At 45.6% G+C, this 21862-nt stretch overlaps 1 protein-coding gene across 1 annotated transcript in view; it reads left to right on the plus strand.

The window, feature by feature from the left end:
- LOC147688749 (uncharacterized) overlaps window positions 1-21862 on the plus strand; it is a 207982-nt gene that overhangs the window by 70988 nt on the left and 115132 nt on the right. Inside the window, exon 3 of the mRNA XM_086941657.1 lies at window positions 12344-12882. Within this exon, the coding sequence (XP_086797783.1) occupies window positions 12344-12882 (539 nt within the window). The remainder of the gene's footprint in view (window positions 1-12343; window positions 12883-21862) is intronic.

The raw sequence follows: 21862 nt of genomic DNA on the forward strand, positions 1-21862 counted from the left end.
TCCGTCTTCGCAGGTGGATTGACGGCTCGAAGCGCAGTCAATTCGGGAGCTTGGACCGGACGGGTCCTCCTTCACGTTGCTCTCAGGCTCCCGGTGCAGATGCGGTCACGGTGTTCGGGCCAGTGGCGGCTGGACCTCACGTTGCTCTCGCTGTTGCTTTGGGCCCCGGTCACGGTGCTTGGGGGGATGTCGATGCCTTGGATTACGGGGAGCGTGGCAGGCTTGCCCAGCGCTCCCAGACCCCTCGGTCAGTACTGCAGCGATAAGCAGCACACACAGTCGCTTTCTTCAGGGTGTAGCGCCCACTGGTCCTGGGGCGCTGGTCAGGGGGCAAGTTCAACAGCAAGCCCTTGGAGATCTTTCAGCAGAGTTTGGCACAAAGTTTCACAAAGCAAAAGTCTTCTTGTAGTCTTTCCTTTTTCCTCTCCTTCTGCAGCAAGGCACCAGACACAGGCAAGAGACAGCACTCTTCCTTGTCCTTCCCGGTCCTTCTCGTCGGGTAGAGTTCCTTCTGTAGCCCAAACAGGATCTAATTTTCAAGGAGCGGGGCTCCTACTTTTATACTGCATTTCTTTTGTTCTCGCAGGCCAGGGGGGCCTTTGCATAGCCACTTTCAGTCCTTGAGTACTCTGGTGGCGTAATCCGGCTTCTGCTTTCAGTGTGAGGGGCAGGCGCATCAGACGCCCCACAGGAGGTGGAGCCAGCATTGTGCGGACAGGGGCAGCCAGAGTACCTTGTTGATGGGGCTTCGCCCTTCCTGGGCCAGGTGTCGGCTGAGTCCTCAGTCGCTCCCCAGGAGGGTGGAGCCAGCATTGTGGTGGCAGAGCACAGCCAGATTCAGAGTCACGAGCTACTCCTACCTCCCACTAAGGTGTAATCTGCGCATTCACCACCTGTCATCCCCCAGCCCTGTCACTCACACATCCCAGACAGTCAGATACACATACCAGCAGAGGCGGGCTGAAATGGTTAGGCAAGCAAATGCTAACTTTCTAAAAGTAGCATTTGCAAACACAGGATATTAAAATAAACTTTACTAAAATAAATATTTTCTCATCCTGAGTTCAGGCATACTAAACATGACTCTCTACCATGCTCCCTGAGCCTGCTGGGATTATAGAGTGTAATAATTCCAGCAGCCCGTTCTGGCCTAAAGGAAGCAGGTAGCCTTACAATAGTGAAATACGAATTTAGTTGTAATTCACTACTAGGACATGCCACACTCATCAGGGCTTGTCCTACCTTACACTTACAATGCACCCTGCCCTCAGGCCTACCAGAGGGGTGACTAATATGAAGTCAAGGGAAGGTTTCGGGGCTGGCAAGTGGTTGCACTTGCCCAGCCAGCATGACAGTACGAGACTGCATGCGGGTTCTGCGGTGGCAGTCCCCAGACACATCTTACGGCTGCTTCTGTGGGTGGCGCAACCAGCGCTGCAGGCCCACTAGCAGTATTGGCATTCACAAGCCCTGGCACTCCTAGTGCACTTTACTAGGGACTAACAGTAAATCCAATGAACCAATCATGGACATCAATCACATGTACAATTTACAGTAGGGAGAGCATATGCACTTTAGCACTGGTCAGCAGTGGTAAAGTGCCCAGAGTCATTAAACCAAACAAAATAGGTCAGAGAGAGTATTGGAGGAAGGCAAAAAGTTTAGGGATGACCCTGCCAAGAGGCCCAGGTCCAACACAACCCCCTTCCAGCCAAAACGCAGGGTAGACCAATCACCACTGTGATGGGCTTCCCTGCTTGGGCGATAGAACATGGACCTGGCCCGCAACAGCAGGGGCACATTCCAGTTCTCCGCCAATCAGAACCTATTTTAAATCCTCTGTACATACTCTCAGGGTCCACCCAGCTACTCCATGGGGCACCCTTCTCTTCCTCTGTGGACACCACCTGTGCAGCCTCTAACCTTAACTCGCTCACAGGTGTGTCCCAACAGAAAGTCATCAAATCACAGTGGCCACTGACAGTAGTCAGGGCTGAGACCCAGGCCTCATGCCTCTCAGGGCTCCCAAACCTCTGTGGCCTCAGAGAGTGGGGGGCAGTAGCCCCAGGTGCTTGGCACCCTTTGTCCACTCTCCCTCCTGTCAGGTCAGGTATGTCATCCTGGCACTGACCCACCAGCTCCAGGCCTGTACCTGGCAGCTGAACCAAAAACTGGGGTGGGCTTTCCCACACCCGGTCCTCCTCCTTGGGGCTCTGTACCCTCCCACCTGGAGTGGTACCCCCTTTCAGAATTGTCAGGGCACCTGTGGCAGGTGACCTGCACAATCCGCCCACCAGTTCAGGGGTGCTATCCTGCAACTGGGGCACCAGGTCAGGGGGGACACCCTGCACCTGGCCCTTAAACCTAGGGTCTAGACCCTCTAGTTGAACCGGGGTCAGAGGCGAGGACTTCCTCCCTCTGCACCCCCTTCCAGAGTACTGCCCACTCCCAATTGGAGTGGTACCCCTAGAAGCGACATGGGCCAGGACACTGATTACAGTGGTCCTGCCCTCCAGATCAGACAACACCTGAACCTGGCTCTCCAACTCAGGGACCCAACCCTGCAGTTGAACACTTGCCTGGCGCACCAGGACTTCCCGGGGAGCACGCATGCCCCCCCTGAGGGTGGCACATAGCTCATGTGCCGTGCGACAGTCTGCCTGGCGCAGATCTCCCAACCCCTGTCCATCTGACAGTGCGGGAAGATCCCCCAGGACAGAAGTGGTGTCCCCATGGTCATTCACTGGGGACGCAGCCCCGCTGGCTGGCCCCTGACCCACTGGTTCTTCCACTGGGGACTCTTTCCCCCTCTCGCCCCTCCTTCTGGACTTCTGCACTCTCCCAACTGGAGTGGTACTGCCAGACACCAGAACTACTGGAGCTCTGTTTACAGAGCCTCCACGTTCTCTAGACACTGGGGGATCCCCCTCAGCGGGTGACTCATCCGGACAGCCTAGGCTCCCCACCTGGTGTTCCCTTAAAGAACCATCCAGGCTCTGAGACTGAGGTTGGGCACTACCGGGACAAAACCCATTCTCACTCCTTCCCCTCAAGGACAGGACGTGAGGCCCTACACCCCTCTCACTACTACAGGACCTAGCTGGGCTACTCTGCGCCACTTCCACCACTCTGGGCTGGAAGATACCTGAGCCACTCCCCACAGGATCACACCCCAATGCCTCTCCAGACCCTCTGGAATCCACCACAAGGTCTGCCTCCAATGTGAGCTCCCTGGGGTCAGAGAACTCACTCTCAAACAGGTGTTGGCATAGCTCTGGAAAACTGGGACTTAAAGTATGCTCTCCCACAATTGGATTACACAGCCCCCTAGTAGGGTTAACCAAACTATCCTCCACCTCTCCATCCAGCGCCTCACACACATACTCCACACCATCCTTCTGAGACTGGCCAGACAGTAGCAGACTGTCTCTGTCACACAACCCACACTCTTCTGGGCGGTCCTTACACTCACCCACCAGGACCTCAACCATGGGGGAATCCCTCCCACCACTAGGACCATGAACTCCTACGCCAGTCACCCTATTCCCTTCAGGGTCGCTGCGCACTACTGGAGCTACCTCATGCCCTTGAACCTCCTGGTGTAAGTTAACCCCCTCCAAGTCAGGTGCCATATCTCTAGGTGCGCGCACTATGCTGTCAGCACTAGATACCTGAATGTTGCTGCCACCATCTGAGCTGGACTCCACCTCCAACTCAGCAAAGCTCAATCTCTGAGCTACCCACATTTCTTGTTGCTGGGCTGAAGCCCTCCTGGCCTCAAGCCCCTCGAGCTCCATGTCAAGTTTCCTCATTCTTAAGTCATGCGCAAGCTCCATTTTCATTTCTTCCAGGGCTAACTTCCTAGATTCTAGCTCCAGTTGGCAATTCAGCTCCGCCAACTTCATTTCATGATCTCGGGTTGCCTGTCTGTCCGCCAGCTCCTCTGGCGACAGACCTCGGCTAGAAACACTGCTACTCAATGGGGAGGTTGCACCCCTCCACTCTGGAGTCAGGGGTCCCTCCAGCTGCTGTTCTGCATCCTCAAATTCAATATCTTTTCCAGGGGCATTCCTTGCCTTGACCCAGGCCCTCAGCGCCTTTTGGAACTGCTCCCTTCTGGAGAGTTCGGTCATGGAAATGTTCAAATTTTTGCAGAAGCTCTTGAGCTGTTTCCCGGTATAGTTTTCTAGTTTCTCCCAATCACAGTCAATAGAAGAAATGGATGGTGCCTTTTCCATTTTCACTGACACAGGCATGACTTCAAAAACACATGGATATCTCTTCTAGCAACACATAAATCAAAAAAAAGTCTGTGGCTAAGTTACTGGACTGTAATCACTGTGCAATGGTCAGAAGCTCAGGTATAAACACTGCAAATGTAAATTCGAAAATCCCACCGCCGCCACCAATGTAGGAAGGGGGAGTCTCTAGTTGGCGCAGTGTAGCACTAGCGACAAGCAGGGACTCTCTCTTCCTCGTCAGGGCTGAGGGTTACCTTCAAGACAACCTCTGCTTACCCTCTAGGTAGTGTGGCTTAAGCAGTCTTAGGCTAATCTTTGGGGCACATAGGGTTAAACATTTGCAATATCACACCATCACAACCAACCCACCACACAATGACACCAAACTGTATTTGTAAAAATATATATCTTTATATAGATTTCAAGCAGGTTTGTAAATACAGTTGTCAAACTTTCAATAGCGGTTCCAGTTTACTTAAGTTCAGGTTGCCACAGTTCGTTCTTAGCAATAAGCAATCTTTGGTGCCTTCTGCCCAGGTTCAGCAAGGTTCAGTGTCTTGTAGCGCCTCAATGCGCTTTCCGCTGTCTCTGCTCGTTTCAGAGGGGAGCTCGGGCCTCAAGGACCAGGAGCGGTGCGAGCCTCGGTTTCAGAGGCGGCTCGCGTTGGGAGCAGATAGCGCGGTGCGAGCTCGGGTTGCAGGACGCTCGCACCGTGAGGATACAACACAGTACCTTTCGAATTCTTGTGGAGCGGGCGGCTTCCAGGGGAGCTGTCCCACGTCGCGTTGCTTTTCCGGGGTCGCTGTTCGCTGCGGCTCTCAGCCTGGCAGGTCACGGGTCATCCGGGGCGGCGGTGCTCTGTGGCGGCAGGGTCCTTTCCTCGTCGTTCGCTCCGACCCTGGAGGCGGCGGCTGTGTGGTGGCGGCCAGTGGCAGTACGGTCCCCAAGTGCAGGACGTACCCAGCCAAGGGCCGGTTGCCGCTGTGCGCTCACAGCTGGGCTGTCGGGCAGGATGCCGACCAGAGGGGGGTTATCACAGGCCGGCTGTCCGTCTTCGCAGGTGGATTGACGGCTCGAAGCGCAGTCAATTCGGGAGCTTGGACCGGACGGGTCCTCCTTCACGTTGCTCTCGGGCTCCCGGTGCAGATGCGGTCACGGTGTTCGGGCCAGCGGCGGCTGGACCTCACGTTGCTCTCGCTGTTGCTTTGGGCCCCGGTCACGGTGCTTGGGGGGATGTCGATGCCTTGGATTACGGGGAGCGTGGCAGGCTTGCCCAGGGCTCCCAGACCCCTCGGTCAGTACTGCAGCGATAAGCAGCACACACAGTCGCTTTCTTCAGGGTGTAGCGCCCACTGGTCCTGGGGCGCTGGTCAGGGGGCAAGTTCAACAGCAAGCCCTTGGAGATCTTTCAGCAGAGTTTGGCACAAAGTTTCACAAAGCAAAAGTCTTCTTGTAGTCTTTCCTTTTTCCTCTCCTTCTGCAGCAAGGCACCAGACACAGGCAAGAGACAGCACTCTTCCTTGTCCTTCCCGGTCCTTCTCGTCGGGTAGAGTTCCTTCTGTAGCCCAAACAGGATCTAATTTTCAAGGAGCGGGGCTCCTACTTTTATACTGCATTTCTTTTGTTCTCGCAGGCCAGGGGGGCCTTTGCATAGCCACTTTCAGTCCTTGAGTACTCTGGTGGCGTAATCCGGCTTCTGCTTTCAGTGTGAGGGGCAGGCGCATCAGACGCCCCACAGGAGGTGGAGCCAGCATTGTGCGGACAGGGGCAGCCAGAGTACCTTGTTGATGGGGCTTCGCCCTTCCTGGGCCAGGTGTCGGCTGAGTCCTCACTCGCTCCCCAGGAGGGTGGAGCCAGCATTGTGGTGGCAGAGCACAGCCAGATTCAGAGTCAAGAGCTACTCCTACCTCCCACTAAGGTGTAATCTGCGCATTCACCACCTGTCATCCCCCAGCCCTGTCACTCACACATCCCAGACAGTCAGATACACATACCAGCAGAGGCGGGCTGAAATGGTTAGGCAAGCAAATGCTAACTTTCTAAAAGTAGCATTTGCAAACACAGGATATTAAAATAAACTTTACTAAAATAAATATTTTCTCATCCTGAGTTCAGGCATACTAAACATGACTCTCTACCATGCTCCCTGAGCCTGCTGGGATTATAGAGTGTAATAATTCCAGCAGCCCGTTCTGGCCTAAAGGAAGCAGGTAGCCTTACAATAGTGAAATACGAATTTAGTTGTAATTCACTACTAGGACATGCCACACTCATCAGGGCTTGTCCTACCTTACACTTACAATGCACCCTGCCCTCAGGCCTACCAGAGGGGTGACTAATATGAAGTCAAGGGAAGGTTTCGGGGCTGGCAAGTGGTTGCACTTGCCCAGCCAGCATGACAGTACGAGACTGCACGCGGGTTCTGCGGTGGCAGTCCCCAGACACATCTTACGGCTGCTTCTGTGGGTGGCGCAACCAGCGCTGCAGGCCCACTAGCAGTATTGGCATTCACAAGCCCTGGCACTCCTAGTGCACTTTACTAGGGACTAACAGTAAATCCAATGAACCAATCATGGACATCAATCACATGTACAATTTACAGTAGGGAGAGCATATGCACTTTAGCACTGGTCAGCAGTGGTAAAGTGCCCAGAGTCATTAAACCAAACAAAATAGGTCAGAGAGAGTATTGGAGGAAGGCAAAAAGTTTAGGGATGACCCTGCCAAGAGGCCCAGGTCCAACAGAGAGATAATGTATATAGAAAATGGTCTCAACCGCAGGTGAAGACTGTGACTTTCCAAGTCGATAGTGGTCCTTTGGAACATCCCTCACACTTAGTAAAAGTCGATCATGCCATGATTGAGTTTAAGTTTGATTCGTGTTCCCAAATCACTATGATTGACCAAGAATTATTACGCAAGACTTTTGGAGATAGTGTCAAACTCTTCAAAAGCGACATAATACCCTTAGGTTATGGAAAAAAGCCTATTAAAATATTTGGATATTTTATGGCCACTCTTGAGTTGGGAAGTCGCATCATTCCTGGTAAAATTTATGTGACTAATTTTGGTGATGCTTTGATCAGTTGGAGAGATCAGCGAGATTTAGGAGTAACACTTGATCCCAATGCTTCACCTCAAGTGCAGATACAACAGGTGGAAAACTTGTCGGAGATGTTTGCAGGAAAGTTTCCCAATGTGTTTAAAGAACAGTTAGGATGTTTAAAGGGCTACAAGCACTGCATAAAATTGAAAAAGAATGCTGTACCTGTTATAGCAAAGGTGAGGAGGATTCCCTTAGCAGAACAAGGTAAAGTGCAAAAAGAGATTGAAAAATTAATTGATAATAACATAATAGAACCAGTAGAGGCTACAGAATGGTTGGCTCCAATTGTCATAGCTAAGAAGCCTACCGGAGAAATTTGTTTATGTATTGATTTGAGGGCGCTGAATAAGGAGGTAATTGTAGACAGATTTCCATTGCCAAACATTGATGAGATTGTGGGGACACTAGAAGGAGCGAAGTACTTTACCACTTTAGATCTAGCTTCTGCATACCACCAAGTGGAACTAGATACCGCATGCCAAGATCTGACTGCTTTCATTACCCCTATGGGAACCTTTAAATTTAAAAGGATGCCATTCGGATTAATCTCAGCGGCCTCAGTATTTCAACGGATTATGACTCACATACTAAAAGGTCTCTTAGGTGTGAAATGTTATCAGGATGATTTACTAATTTATGGTGCCAACATACAAGAACATAATGAACGAGTGTGTGAGGTGTTGAAGAGATTGTCAGATTCTGGGTTATCTCTTAAGAAGGAAAAGTGCAAGTTTGGGTTAGAGGAAGTGAACTATCTTGGTCACTGTATTAAGAGTGAAGGTGTTTTTCCTAAGTCTGAGTTGGTCACATCGATTGATAACATGGTGGAGCCAGTAAATAGAGATGAGTTGTTATCATTTCTTGGCATGGTAGAGTTCTATGGGAAGTTTATTTTACATTTTGCGGATAAGACAAAGAATATGAGAAGACTCACCGCTAAAAATGTGACATATGAGTGGTCAGTTGACTGTAAAAAAGAATTTGATGAGATAAAGAAAGAGTTGAAAAATGCTCCATGTCTTCAGGCATTTGTTCCCGGCTTGCCTACGTTTGTATATACCGATGCTAGTGATAAAGGTCTGGGAGCGGTTTTAGTACAAAACAAAGATGGTAATGATTCCCTTATTGCCTGTGCATCAAGGTGTCTTCGTGGTCCCGAGCTTAATTACTCGGTTATTGAAAAAGAGTCATTAGCTATTTTTTGGGCTCTTAAAAAATTTAAGAATTTGATCTGGGGCACAAAATTCATTGTAAAGTCAGATCATAAACCTTTGAAAGAGGTTTTTTGTAAGAAAGGGTTAGATTCAATTTCTTCAAGGATTAGAAGATGGATAATATCCTTACAGGAGTTTGATTTTGAGGTGCAATATTTACCAGGTGTATCAAATAAAGCAGCAGATTGCTTTTCAAGACTTGTCAAAGGAAATGATCTTTGCAATGATGAGGTAATTGTAGATGAAGATGATTTTCTTGATGTTTGTGAAGTTACTGAGGGTGTTGTTGGGAAATATGAGTGGAAAGAGGAATTGCAAAAAGATGAAGAGCTAAGTAAAGTAATATCCTTACTGAGAGATAACAAACGTTTAGATAAACCATGGTCTCTAGTTTCACATGAATTATCGTTAACTGATGATCTGCTGACACGTGGTTTACGGCTTATCCCTCCCAATTCTTTAAGGAAAAGATTGTTGTTGCATGCACATTCTGGGCATCAGGGTATAGTGAAAACTAAGGAAATGTTGCGCACGCAGTTTTGGTGGCCTGGGATGGACTTGGAGACAGAACGTATGGTCAGAGATTGTGTAGAGTGTTGCGCAAGTGACAAAATCCTGAAAACCAGACAGATGCCTATGGTTTGTAGAGCTTTACCTAATCATCCTTGGGATGAATTAGCTATTGACATCTTGGGTCCCCTTACTGGAGTTTCTGAAACCCCTTATTTGATAGTTTTAGTTGACCTATATTCCCGTTGGATTGAAGTGAGTGCTGTCAGTGAGATAACTTCTGAGTCTATTATTAAGTTCTTGTCTGAGATATTTATGAGAGAAAGTTTTCCTAACAGTATTCTGTCAGACAATGGCCCTCAGTTTTGTTCGGCACAGTTTGATGCCTATCTCACCAAATGTGGCATATCACACAAACTGTCCTCTTTGTACCACCCAGAAACTAATGGGGCAGTAGAGAGAGTAAATAAAACACTGAAAGAATGTATCCAACTTGCTAGAGTCAATGGTTTAAATTGGAAGGAAGCACTTAGGGAAAGAATTGAGGCTTACCGGAGCTCCCCTCACTCTACCACTGGTAAATCCCCTTTTGAGCTATTCAAAGGAAGAGTACCCAACACATTATTGTGTCCTGGTTGGATGAATCTAAACAAAGGGTTTGTTGACAATCATATTGGTGTTTGGAGGGAGAGGGAGTTAGAGAAACAAGCATGTAGAAACTTACTTTGATTAAAAAAAATGTGTTCGACTTCAGGAAATAAAAGTAGGTGACTTTGTAAAAATAAAGGCACCTGTTGGGAGAAGTTCATGGTCTAAATATACAAATGTCAGACCTGTTATCAAGGTGTTTGGTAATGCCATTAAGACACAAGATGGAAGGATCTGGAATAAAAGTAGAGTAGTTGTAATTAGATCGAGAAATGTTTCTCAAGATTGTTCTGATACTGTTTGTGAATCTGCTCCTTCATTCAAGCTCCCTATATCCCGTCTCAACAATTCATTTTCCCCTCGCATGAGAAGTCAGAGATTACGCAGAGCACCTGCCTATATGAAGGATTATGTTTAATCTTTCTTTTATTTCCATTGTTAAGTGTGACTTGTGTTTTTTTTTGCCATACTTCCCTTATCTCTCATTTCTTTTATTATTTTTATTGTTATTGTATAAGAGGGAGATGTGTGATGTCTTACTTTACTGACTAACACTTGCTTCCTCATAGAATGTAGATTTCTCTTGTCTGATCATTCTTAGAATGGTGAATGATTTGTTTTGTCAGTTATACTTTGGCTGTTCGTGGATGAGGCTATTAAATGGCTCCTGAACCAACATCTGATCATTGATCTTTATTTATCACAACAATCTACTATTTTACACAAGGGTGTTCCCATGCAACCACCCAAGGTTTCTGATGCTAAACCCAATTTTTCTAAATAAAGTAAACAGTGTTTACCGTCAGAAAACTGCGCCCTTTTGAAGTCGGCGCAACGAACGAGAAATGCTTTCATTTTTCCTACCTTTTCCAACTTTGTACATATGCTGCACTTTACAGCACACATGCAAAGAGGGAAAATAATTAAAGTCAGTCTATGCATAGTATTTTGTACTGGAAGAGTACCCTTCCAGTACAAAGCTTATGCTAGACTCATGGAGACACCCTTCAACTATGGTGGAAAGGTGTCTCTGTGGTGCATGTCATCTGATTTTAGAGCTGCGCTAGGGAAAAGGGAGGAGAGTGTCCTATTTCTCCAAACCGGGCACTCTCCTCCTCTCTCCTTTTCACGCAGTGCAGCATTTGACTTTGCTGCACTGCACTGCATGAGTAGGTGGCAAATCTGGACCTCAGTCTGTACCATTCTATTGATCAGTTTAACACCATCAGGGAAGTTTAATCTCCTATTGGAATGAAGACAGTGAGACAGATTTGGACCTTAGGAATCTACACTGCCATTCCTTTCCCTACTATTTCTTTATCTCCATGGTTGTTAAATGTATTTATGGCCTTGAAATCTCTTTCTTTCTTCTCTAATTCAGCTTAGTGTACCTCTCTGTTCTCTTCCTCACACCTCTTAAATTTGATTAGTTCATCCCAGGTGTCTCCAGTGGATCATAAGCTACCAGTAGCTTGCAGAAACATTCAGAGTAGCTCCCAGCCTTGGGTTAATTTTTAACTGCAAACTGCAATACATGTTGCATTTTCAAGTTTGCAAGTTAGGGAAATGATATGTTTGTTTTACATCATTATCAGGCTGCAGATAGCAGAGCCTGATCATGAGCTGTACTCCACCAAACGGAATACATTTTTTATTTTTAGGTAGTATGAGGATCACTTTTTAAACCTCACACCCCACTTGAGCACCTTTCACTCACCATTGATTTCTAATCACTACTGTAAAAACCAGTGGTTCCCTCCGGGTGGAGGAAGCATACAAAAAGAGACCTGATGATGATGCTGTCACGTACCTACAAAGGCGGAGAATCAAGATAAACTGCCACAAGACCTGCCTGCGTGAATGAGGGTTTTTTAAGAACTTCTTTAAGTACTGATGAATAGAATACAGTGGACCCTGGTTGCAGGTACAAGTGATCCATTCTCTTTAATTTTGGCAAATACATATGACACATGTTTTCAGTCCCCCATACACATTTTTCCCATTCATTCACACACATGTTCAAACATCCCCACAGTTCATGTATTCACTGACACACATGGCGACCCTATTTAGTACCCCCAGTCACACTATTTTTTTCAAACCAAAGTATCGGGCTCCATAGACATTTGATTTAAAGTCAATAAAACATGGCGAGGGGATGTCTAGTAACAATGCACAAGTTACTTGGCCAACAGTAGCTCACAACGATTTTCACTGATCTGAAGTAGCTCTCATTACAGAAAAGGTTGGAGACCCTTGTCTAACCTCTACCTCTCACATTTGATTTGCCAGCCCCTAAACTTTAGAACCCTCTTCAAGTTGTGATACATCTTCTGTTCTGGGTATTCTTTTTGTCTTATATTGTCCCTTCCCTAAATTTGTTATTGATTATCTGACCTATTTTCGGCGCTTGGTAGTAACTGCTATAAATGTTAATTGAATAAAAAATACAAAATATTCTAGGAGTTAGGATTATCAAATAGAAACTAATCTTTCTTCCAAAAGATATACAGCTTTGTGAAATGTACTTAATTTCTTCATTACATGGACATTGCAGCATCCAATAGTTGTAATTCTGAAAATCATCAGATTGCTAAATTGACAAATTCTTTTCTGTGTTTTAGGAGAAAACGAAGTGCCTTCAGAAGATGCCCTGATCCTACAACTGCAGCTTGCTAAGGGACAAGAGAAATTTGTTGAAATGCTTAGAAATCAGCAGAAGGTGATTGCTGATTTGCAGCAACGACTCACGGAACAGCAAAGCACCCTAATCAACCAGCAGCGGGAGATCCTCGACCAGCAAAGGAAAATGTATGAACAGATGGATGTAGTGAAGGTCCAGTACGGAATGCTGTTTGACACTGTCAAGCAGATGTCCTTTCAGAGCTTGCAGGATGATATCCAGCACTATTTTGAAGGGCATCTCCAGGGTCTTCAGAACCAGGCCAGGAACCACCTACAGAAGTCATTTTCTGTGCAGAAAGTGGATGTGGATGCCAAAGTGATTGATGTTGGGCCACCTCTGCTGGACTGCGGCATTTGTGAAGATGATGAATTTTGTGATTTCCAAAAGAGCCCGTCACAGTGTGAAAAATGCACCCTGTGTCCAGCCGGGTTTTTCCAAATGACCGAATGCTCTGCCAACGCTGATCGAATTTGTCAGGTGAGGTTTCACTGTTTAGGTTATCTTAACTGTAATTTGCCAAGGATTTATAAGGTAGGTGAAACCATGATGTAACTATAATAAAATTAAAACTTTGTTATCAAAAGATTGAGCAAGTCAACTCAATCAAGACTATTCTTTTATAGTTAAAATTGCTGTTGGCTGTAGCACAGATCAGCTGCACATATTGTCGATTAACCAAACCCGACAAACGCACCAGGTATGGTTACATATTCCCAAGTCACTGGCACAGAGATGCCTGCAGTGGAATTTTTTCTGACTGGGGCAGAGAATAAAAGACAATATACATCACACTTAGCTCTCACTCATGCTCCAAAATGCACTAAGTAGCTTGCTACCCAGCAATCAAGACTGCTTTGATGCCTTGTCACAGATATGAGTCATTATAGAAATACAACATCTAATCCAAATCAAGCCAAACTAGATAATAAGGAAGAAAGATTTGAAACGAGACAATCCAGTCATTTCCATATCTTGTGTCTGCTTTCCCTATCGAGCTAGCATTTTAAATTAATTTTCCTATGTGTGGATGTTACCTTCCCTGTATTGTTTCAAAAACATTTTCTATTTAGATAGTCTTGCGGTGCTGTATGATAGATGGAAGCGCATGACTGCATGTGATGGCTTGAGGGCTTTTCAAATGTGTAGACACATAGTCCTCCTGCAGATATAGCATATTTAGGAATACTACTCCATTGCAATTCGGTACTCTGTAAATCTATTGCGATCCGGATTACCGACCTCCACTTATAATGACTCCACAGTATCGACCAGGAAAGCATAGATTTAATATTCTTAAATCCACTCTCACTTACCTTGACTACATGTTGGTGGTCGATACTGTGGAGCTGAAAGAAGTGCAGATATTTATTGAAAACGTAATATTTTGATAGAAAAACCACATTTCATATTAGGCATACCGTTTTATATTGAATTTGGGAAATTCAGGGTTTTCTTTGGAACACTGGTTTTTATCACCAAAGTGGCTTCCGTCTGCATGGCGGAAATGTTCTGGTAAAAAAAAAAAGTGGCAGTCGGTCCAACAATCCCTGGACGCATATCAGATGTCTGTCCTATTTTATTTTTCAAAGACAGACCCCAAAGCAGGGTCTAAATTTGAAACTGAAATAAATGTCCCTGATACAGTGATAGTCTTCTACCGGCGCATGGGGCAAAAAACTGATTTTTATGTCCAAGATTAGCTTGCTGCTGATATTTCCACCTGGGAAGGGAAAAAGGTGCTGGACATGGCTTGAGAAAGCCTTCTGACACCATATCCATCAGTGAGCTTCATTCGAAAGAGATTTCCTACCAGCCAAGCTGCAGGAGGCTTTGCCACCAGTATAACCACAAACCTGAAAAGGGGCAGGGGGTGTGAGAGTGACAGCCATCAACTTTTGACAGCTGTTTTTTTCCCACCCGATAAAAAGTCTAAGGTAACAGATTTATCTCAAACAGGTCTTAGATTGTTTTTCTTTATTGTAGTTCCTCTTACCTGGCACCGAAACTGGACAAATTACTTAACAGGCATTTTACTTTATTAATTGGGAACACATACCATTGCAGAATTGGGACACATAGGTTCTGAAGGGCAACCAAAGCACACCATATTATTTAGATTCACTACGGAAGAAACCAGACTAAGGACCTGATTTATGGTCAGGCGGATTGTACTCCGTCCTTCAGGGTGGTAGAGGACATTACCTTCACCCTCTTCATCAATCAAGAGTATTTGTAAAGCGCGCAACTCACCCGCTAGGGTCTCAAGGCGCTGGGGGAGGGGGGGTGGGTAGGCTGCTACTGCTCGAAAAGCCAGGTCTTGAGTTGCTTCCTGAAGGAGAGATGGTCCTGGGTGAGTCGTAGGTGGGTGGGGAGGGTGTTCCAGGTCTTGGCCGCCAGGTAGGTGAAGGATCTTCCTGCGGTGGTGGTTCTGCGGATCCGTGGGACGGTGGCGAGGGCGAGGCTGGCGGAGCGGAGCTGGCGGGTTGGCGTGTAGAACGTGAGGCGGTTGTTGAGGTATTCGGGGCCCAAGTCGTGGATGGACCACCTTCTACCAAATTTAGAGAGGACTGCAGCCCAGATCTCTCTGCATTGAAAGGAATTGCCACCACAGCAGTTCCTTTCAATGTACTCAAAGTTTGGTGGACAGACACTGTCAAATTTGACAGCCATTCACCAAAATGTAACATGTTTTTGTTTTTCAAAAACAAAGTCCTCGAAGTATGTTTAAAGAAACAAAAAAATAATGACCTCTGCAAACTGAGAGTTTCTCCCAAGGCATGGGAGTTATTATCTTTTTTCTATCCCTCAACTCCAGGCCATTCCTGTGGTGAGCCAGGGACACCTGACCCAGACATTCCCCCATTGTGACAGGCCTGAGGCAGGAACCCTGCCCCCTTAAACATGGTGAGAGGCCACATCAGCGTGTGCATAGGTCAGACTTTGCCTCAGTAATTTCAAGATAAGAGACCCATGATGTAAAACTCTGCCCTCTTCCACCACTGCCAGTAGGGCCCGACAGCACTGCCACCTGTGCACATTTCAAAAGAGCTCGCCACCGGGCATGGATCGAAAGCGCTACACTGCATCGATTAATGACATTGTGTACTTACTCTATTTTGAAATGATGTGCCCGGCTGCTATGTATCTTTTTTCTGCAATGGTGTATTGATTTCTCAGCACGCAGCACCGCCATAGCTCGAACTGCATTCCAAGCTGCAGAATACTTAATATTAGTTGCAGGATCCGGTGCATTTCACAACAGTATTACTGTACGTGAAGCGGTAATGCACCCCAGGAACACCCTTCTGTGTGCGGGTTGACATTTAAAGAAAACTTTAATGATGTGGATTGGCAACGCAATTAAGGAACTGCTCTTGTATTTGAGTGTGACGGACATAACCTGGCCTGCTACGATTAGGAGGAATATTGACAGTCACGTGTTTGGACATATAGGCATATGCATAATTGTAGGAATTTGCATTTCCTAAATTGCGAAAATTAAGGAATCGCAATTTAGGAATTGCAAAATCCTATGCATCAAGAAATCCTAATTTTTTTTAGGATTTCTTAATTTTCGGAAATTGCAATTCCTTAATTGCGAATCGCAATTAAGGAATGGCATTACATTGATTCCTATGGGCCTAGAGGCCCATAGGAATCAATGCCGTTTTGCATTTCTATTTTTTGGAAATCGCAATTTGTTGATGCATTGCAAGGGTGCAGAGGGGGGTCAAAAGGACCCCCCCCCTGCACCCCTGAAATGTATTTTAAAGTGCATGTTTCACACACACATGTCTGTAACATGACACTTTCCAAAATGCATTTTTGTGCTTTTTAAAAGAATTTAGCAAATTAAAACGAGGGTCAACCTCGTGTTAATTTGCACTTCCTATTTCAAAATTCGCATTTTAAAAAAAATGGATGCATTGCATTTAAGGAATCGCACAAATGCGATTCCTTAAATGCATGCGCATTTTTAGGAAATGCAAAAAAAGCGAATTTTGAAAAATTGTTTCATGCATCCCAAATACGTATTTAGGAAGCGCAAACGGCAGAATTTACCGATTCGCACTGTTTGCACTTCCTAAATAGGTTGATGCATGTGCCCAATATATGTGTTATATGTGTCGTGAATCATTCGTTTCCCTGTTTCAAGTTCACGTTTACTACAGAGGCTTGGGGTTCACGAAGAGTTGTCTTACCAGAGCAAGAGTCAAAAATACTAAGACAAATGTGTTACAGAGTAAACAAAAAACACAAGAAATGTAATCGATACACGTGTCGCGATGGACAGGAGTTCAATAGAATGAATTCATATATAACTAATATATCATTCGTTGTACCATACAGGCTCTGACGTCCGATATTCATTGTTATCACTTACTTTAGTAGTGACTACAAATATCTTATTAGGCCTTTGTTTCCTGTTAACAAGGCGATTCGGTGCGAGGGTTTTCAGGATATCCTGCAAACTGATAATGTGCCATTTTGGTGCTCCCATTCCCATAGCAATAGAGCAGTTGGCTGCAATTGGAGACCTGTTGTGGCCTCTTATCCTGGCAAAGCCAGCAGCTGATCCCAGTGCCCTTAATGCGCTACGTTCCGGTAATAAGACCATTTGTTGATTCTCAATGCTTGCTGGCAGGATATCTCAGCGAGTTGACTGCTCACCATTAGAAAATGCACTGACCTGCATGTCACTTTGTAAAATCCAGCAAGGGAGCCCCAGGCTTCCTTGCTTTCATGCTTCAATAAACTGGAAACAGAGTACCATTACAATGGTTAATAGTAATACCAGTTTATACAGCGCTTAGAAATGAAGAAGTGCGGAAAGCATTGTGTAAAAACCTTGATCACGTTTTCCACGCAAATTGCTAACCTACAAATTGTAGTTCCTCCTCTTGATCACGCCCTTTGTGCCTCTTCCTCCTGAACTTTGACTCACAGTCACAGAGGGTGACTTTACAATAATATGGAGAGCTTTAAGGTGGTATTGCAGCTCTTCATTCTACCTTTAATACCTTTCAGTGTTGTTTGGTGGTGGAGCAGTGTTTGGAGTTTTAAGACTGGCCGACAAGATTTAGTATTCTGTCCTCTTTTGCAAGGATTGTTTCAAGTGCCTTGCTCCAGATCAGTGGAGCACCTTCATTTGGTCCATAGTCACGTCTTGACAACAGAAAAAAAACTATTTTTTGGTCTCGCCTGGCGTTAGCAGCGCACATGCGTTGCACTCGCAATGCGAGGGCTTCATGGAATCAATACGGTTCCAGAAGTCTTGTCTCTATTTTTAGGTTGCGCCTTGCATTAGCAGCGCGCATAGGCTGCTCTCGCCATGCTTGGGCTTCTTGGAATCAATACGGTTCCAGAAATCATGTCTCTGCTCCGCCTGCATTTTTTATTGGTGCACGTCATTTCGCGTCACGGATTATGCAGAACGTAGTGTGATTATTGCACTGGAGGTTTTTTAGTCCCTCCTGGTTGCCACCCTGTCCTCTTTTGGCCATGCCCACCAGGATTTGATCTTTTACTTGCAGCGGTAGACAGTTTCTCCTAATTAGCCGCTAAGCACTTTTTCTCTTGTATTACCACATATATCTTCAAGAATGCCTGACGCGCCTTTTATTTCTCTGGGGTGGCTTGTTTAGCATTACTGTGATGTACTGTCATGTGGGTTGTGCGTTTACTGTTGTGTGGCGTTCAACTAATAATAATCGTTACAAGTTATGTGGCTTGGGGCTTGTGCCCTTTACGCACTCAGTAAAGAAGCCACATGTCCGAAATGTTGTATTATTTTTTTTTCATTCTTCTTTGCAAATGCTTAAGCAACGTGCGTTTTCTTGCTGTAAGTGCTGTGACGTCGTGATTTAACTTTAAATATATATTTTTTATGCGACAGAACACTGCAAACTGAGCGTGTGACATCAGCGGGGGGGGTCTTAGTCACACGGTCCTTTCCTGTTATTTACAGCTCAGGCTGGCTGTCAGTTGTTTCCGTGTATGGCTTAATGCGTGAGCTACAGTTGTCATCGACAGCAATAAGTGTTGATCCGCCGCATTCAGCCATGGCTACTGATGAGCTGGCTTCTGAGTTGAACATGAGGCTGAAGGTGGAGGAAGGCGGCGGAGAGCCTCCGGGACTTGGGAATGGCGGAGAACCTGAGTCGGAGAGGCAGAACTGGGAGCCCGCGCCAAGCGCTGGACCAGAAGTCAGTGCTAAGTTGCAGCTATGGAAAGACCTGAACGAGGGCTTAGGCGAGCAGCAGCAGCCGAGTTTGCAGGTCTTCAACCCATACACAGAGTTCAAGGAGTTCAGCAGGAAGCAGATCAAGAGCATGGAAAGCATGTTCAAACAGTGAGTCACTGGGCCAGTCTGCATCACTCTGCGTAAAAACAGTACTCCAGACTGCACCCCGGCTGGTCCACAACAACCGTAAACTGAGTAAAGACGCCACTCTACCTTGTGCACAGCCCGCACATGTTTAGCCCCTGTATATTTCTAACATGTGCAGTGTGTCTTCTACAAATATGCAGTGCGAGCATACAGCACTCCAGGTTGCAAGGCTCTTCACCCAGAACCACCATAAACTGAGTGGAACTGCTGCATGCCACCTTTTGCACAATCCGCACATCTGCAGACCGCCAACGTGTACATCCATTCACACCTACATTCATGCAGCACATGTAATAATCTCCTCGCTGCACCCTGGGCGCCAGCCTCTGCTGAATGAAATAGAGCACATCGCGTTGATACAGTAAGTCACGGCACTGCAGCGCCATACACCCTTGGCAGATCAGCATAACGCTTTGAGGTTTGATAACATGAATACACATACAGCTGTATTTCCACACATCCAAGGTCTGCAGGTCAAGAGCGCGTTCAAAGATTGCATAAATCATACAGCTCGTTAAACGCTGCTTTCTACCTACCACAACCTGTCCATGCAGATTAAATGGTAGAACATACTCCCACCGAGTCACTGCACCTCCCTACCCCTGAAGATCGAAAATGAATGTTAAAATAGTGAGTCAGAACCACACACTACTATTTGAGGACACCACGTGCCGTGACCTGCTCGTTGTCATTGACCCTGTTCTTGAAGTGACCATGTCATCTTTATACTCTCTCAGCAAAGAGTACACCCACAAAGGGAAGTCACAGTCCGACTCGCCCCAGCATCTCCCTCTCCCACCACCAAAACTCTTAGAGTAAGAATTTTTTTCTTGTTCCCTTCTGCTCATTTAAAAACTTCTTCTGATGTTGTTTACAAATTGCTAGCTGCGACAGAACTAGAGTATCGACCGGTTTTCGAACTGGTCGAACCAGAGGGAGGCTGAAAAATAATGTTGAGTAGCTCTACAATGCTCGAAGGGTTTGGGATGTGACACAGAGTCTGCCGTCTTCACAAGAGTGCAGGTGCTATGTACTTCCTGCCAGTTTAGGACCTCACTTGCACTAGCTTGATTTATTCCCCCTGCACAATCTAGTGCTTTGAGCCGACACGAGGGAACGTAATTGAACATTTATACATTGCTCTAGCTTGCTACTAGTGACCAAGGCCACATTGTGGTTTAGATTGGCAGATCCGACAATCCCCTCAAGCAACAGTGCCTGCTTCTTCTCCTTTGCGAGAAACGGTCACTGCCAATGGTATATTTTTGCTTACCGTACACTAGTATGTCTTCTATTCAATCGTGGTATATGGTGAATTTATCAAGCAATATTTTGTAATCAGTTTGTGTGCAGCTTTCCTATAGTTATGTTTGCTATTTTTTATATATAACAATATAGAGTTGACTTTAAGCAGCAATGCACAACCTAAGTTTCGTGGCATTTCTGTAGTGAGGTACACATAACCAAACTAGTAGTGTTTTCTAAAAGACCTATGCGCTGCTTTTTTCTAGAGTCCTTAAGTGGCATGGCTAAAGTGTACTTTACTTGACCACTTAAGTGCTTCATTAAATGGCTATATATTGCTTTGCTGCATTCATGGGGCCAACGTAATTGGCTAGTGTCGTATTTAAAACTGCTACCATAAGTTCTGTTTCTCCATGTTAAACTTTTTTGTTTTTTTTAATATATATATATATATATATATATATATATATATATATATATATATATTCACTTAGACAGCGCTCCTACTGCAACCCTTCGTCTTCGTGGGTGTGGCTCGAGCCGGCGGAGCAGCCGGAATCAATATTCAAAAGTAGCGGCGTTCCTCACGAGCACTCAGACAAGGATCACACAGCAAACCTCAGGGTTACCAAGATGAAAGATTTATTACTCCATAAATCTCGTCGTGACGCGTTTCGCACTCCAAAGAGTGATCAAGCACTCTTTGGAGTGCGAAACGCGTCACGACGAGATTTATGGAGTAATAAATCTTTCATCTTGGTAACCCTGAGGTTTGCTGTGTGATCCTTGTCTGAGTGCTCGTGAGGAACGCCGCTACTTTTGAATATATATATATATATATATATACATATATTCATAAAAAACGGCGTTCCTCACGAGCGCTCAGGCAAAGGACGTACAGACCACAATCCACTCGTCAATCCAAAAAGGTTGATTTATTCCTTCATAAATCTACGTGACGCGTTTCGCACTCCACGGAGTGCTTGATCACACAAATTGCACCAGAAACTATACATCTTTTATGTTTACATTTTTGCATTACTGTAGACATGAACAACAGACTTTAGAAACAGATTACTGTTGTCAGTATTCTAACATGTCGCCATTTTGTAATGGTGTAACATCTATATTTTTACCATGGTGTATATATACAAAACATTCTGGTCAAATCAAACTCATAAGACACAAATGCAGGACAGTTCTTATAACCAGTAATGAAGTGATTACTCATACATGCTGGTATCAAATTATTAAATCGGGTGGATTCAGTGTATAATGTACATAGACTGTTATCATGGCCCAGAGTCAGATAAACCGATATATGATTTACGAGGGGGTTACGGGGGGTAAATGTATTCGTGTTAGAGCCCGAAGAGGGGAGGAGACGACAGAATCCCATTGCGTATCTGAGCTCCGCCCCAGAGAAACGTCATAATACGTCACTGGTAGTCAAGGTAACCCGTGCCTAGTGATCATCTGTCAAGACCCCAAAAAGAATTGATCTGTCCTAATTAGTGGAAGATTAAAAGAGACTTGTACAGGGTAGGGTCACCAAGTGTAATGTCATGAACCTTGCTTCTCCTAATAGTGAGAATCTGCTGAGGTACATAATTAATTAATGAACTGTATGTTCTCAACAGAATGGCCGATAGGGTTCATGACATGTCATGTATCCGGTCCTGGTTAGTGGACTAGGGCTCATAATACAGACAATAGTAAATGGCATGATTAACATCTATGTACAAATATACCGTATTACATTTGATAGGTATAGAAATCAGGTGCAACTTTTACGTAAATGTTAAATAAAGTGCACAAATT

Source organism: Lissotriton vulgaris, chromosome 10 (genome assembly GCF_964263255.1).
Source record: "Lissotriton vulgaris chromosome 10, aLisVul1.2, whole genome shotgun sequence".
In the NCBI taxonomy this organism is placed as follows: domain Eukaryota; kingdom Metazoa; phylum Chordata; class Amphibia; order Caudata; family Salamandridae; genus Lissotriton; species Lissotriton vulgaris.